At 29.5% G+C, this 1009-nt stretch overlaps 1 protein-coding gene across 1 annotated transcript in view; it reads left to right on the top strand.

The window, feature by feature from the left end:
• Positions 1-21: 21 nt before the first annotated feature.
• LOC101243484 (zinc finger MYND domain-containing protein 11-like) overlaps positions 22-1009 on the top strand; it is a gene marked incomplete at its 3' end in the record, with an annotated part of 3569 nt that continues 2581 nt past the window's right edge. The window contains exons 1-2 of the mRNA XM_004227429.1: positions 22-114; positions 446-574. Coding sequence (XP_004227477.1) covers positions 22-114; positions 446-574 — 222 coding nt within the window. The remainder of the gene's footprint in view (positions 115-445; positions 575-1009) is intronic.

The following is a 1009-nucleotide window of genomic DNA, read 5'->3' as shown; positions in this document are numbered from 1 at the left end:
ATATATATATTTACTTCCAAGATGCCGGAACTTAACCAGAAACCTTCCAAGGAAATTTGTCCTTTCTATGATTACTTCATTCACACTCACTATGATCTCACAATGCTTCAAAAGGTGAACACTTCATACAGATCTTGAGTTTTTTTTGTTAAATTAAAACTTCTCAAAAGTGCTGCTCATTATGCTAACTTGACAAGCTTACAAAAAATATATAATTTATTATTATTTATTTACAAATGGAACTCAATATGAGTTATTCACCGCATATTCTGTAAATTTCTTCAGCATTCACAGTGTCTGATAAAATTCACATCAGATTTAAACGCGCAAAAACTCCAATACTTACAAGTGAATTCTGGGAAGAAATGTTAAGAAACTTCGGCTAAAATTAAATTAAAATAATAAAGAAAAACGACTCATATATATGCTTATCTACTTATTTTAGGATTGTCAAAATTGTGTTTTTTCATCCGTGGACGAATTTCAAGCAAAAGTTGAATTAATTTCTCACAATTATTCCGTCGTATTTGGAGAAAATAATAAATTGACAAAGTTGGCCAAGCAAGTTATAGAGGTAAGATGACTAAGTTTAATAAACTTATGAGTTTTTAAAATACTTCTAATGGAAAATATTATTAATGTAATATACAACATATATATTGATTATTGCATTCAGGGACAACATTAGTTGTTCTATTGTAGGATGGGTGTCCATCTTATATTTCTATTGTAGGATGGGTGTCCATCCCATACATTTCGAGCCACTTTTAAGTTCACATTTATATATATATATATATATATAATATAACTTGGGTGATTGTTTTTTTCTGTACGATTGAAAATTACAACCCATTACCATTAGTAAGTGGGTTAAAAGTTGAAACATTTACCAATAAGTGTCTAACCCTAATACACACATATACACGAAGGTGACTGCGTCAAGATTGTAAATTTTGCGACTATTTTTCCTAACAACATTATGCGAATCGTACAGAAACGGTTTGATAAT

This window comes from Ciona intestinalis, unplaced genomic scaffold, assembly GCF_000224145.3.
Source record: "Ciona intestinalis unplaced genomic scaffold, KH HT000958.1, whole genome shotgun sequence".
Lineage (NCBI taxonomy): Eukaryota > Metazoa > Chordata > Ascidiacea > Phlebobranchia > Cionidae > Ciona > Ciona intestinalis.
Note: the sequence above shows the minus strand (reverse complement) of the source record. Positions and strands in the feature narration are given on the sequence as shown.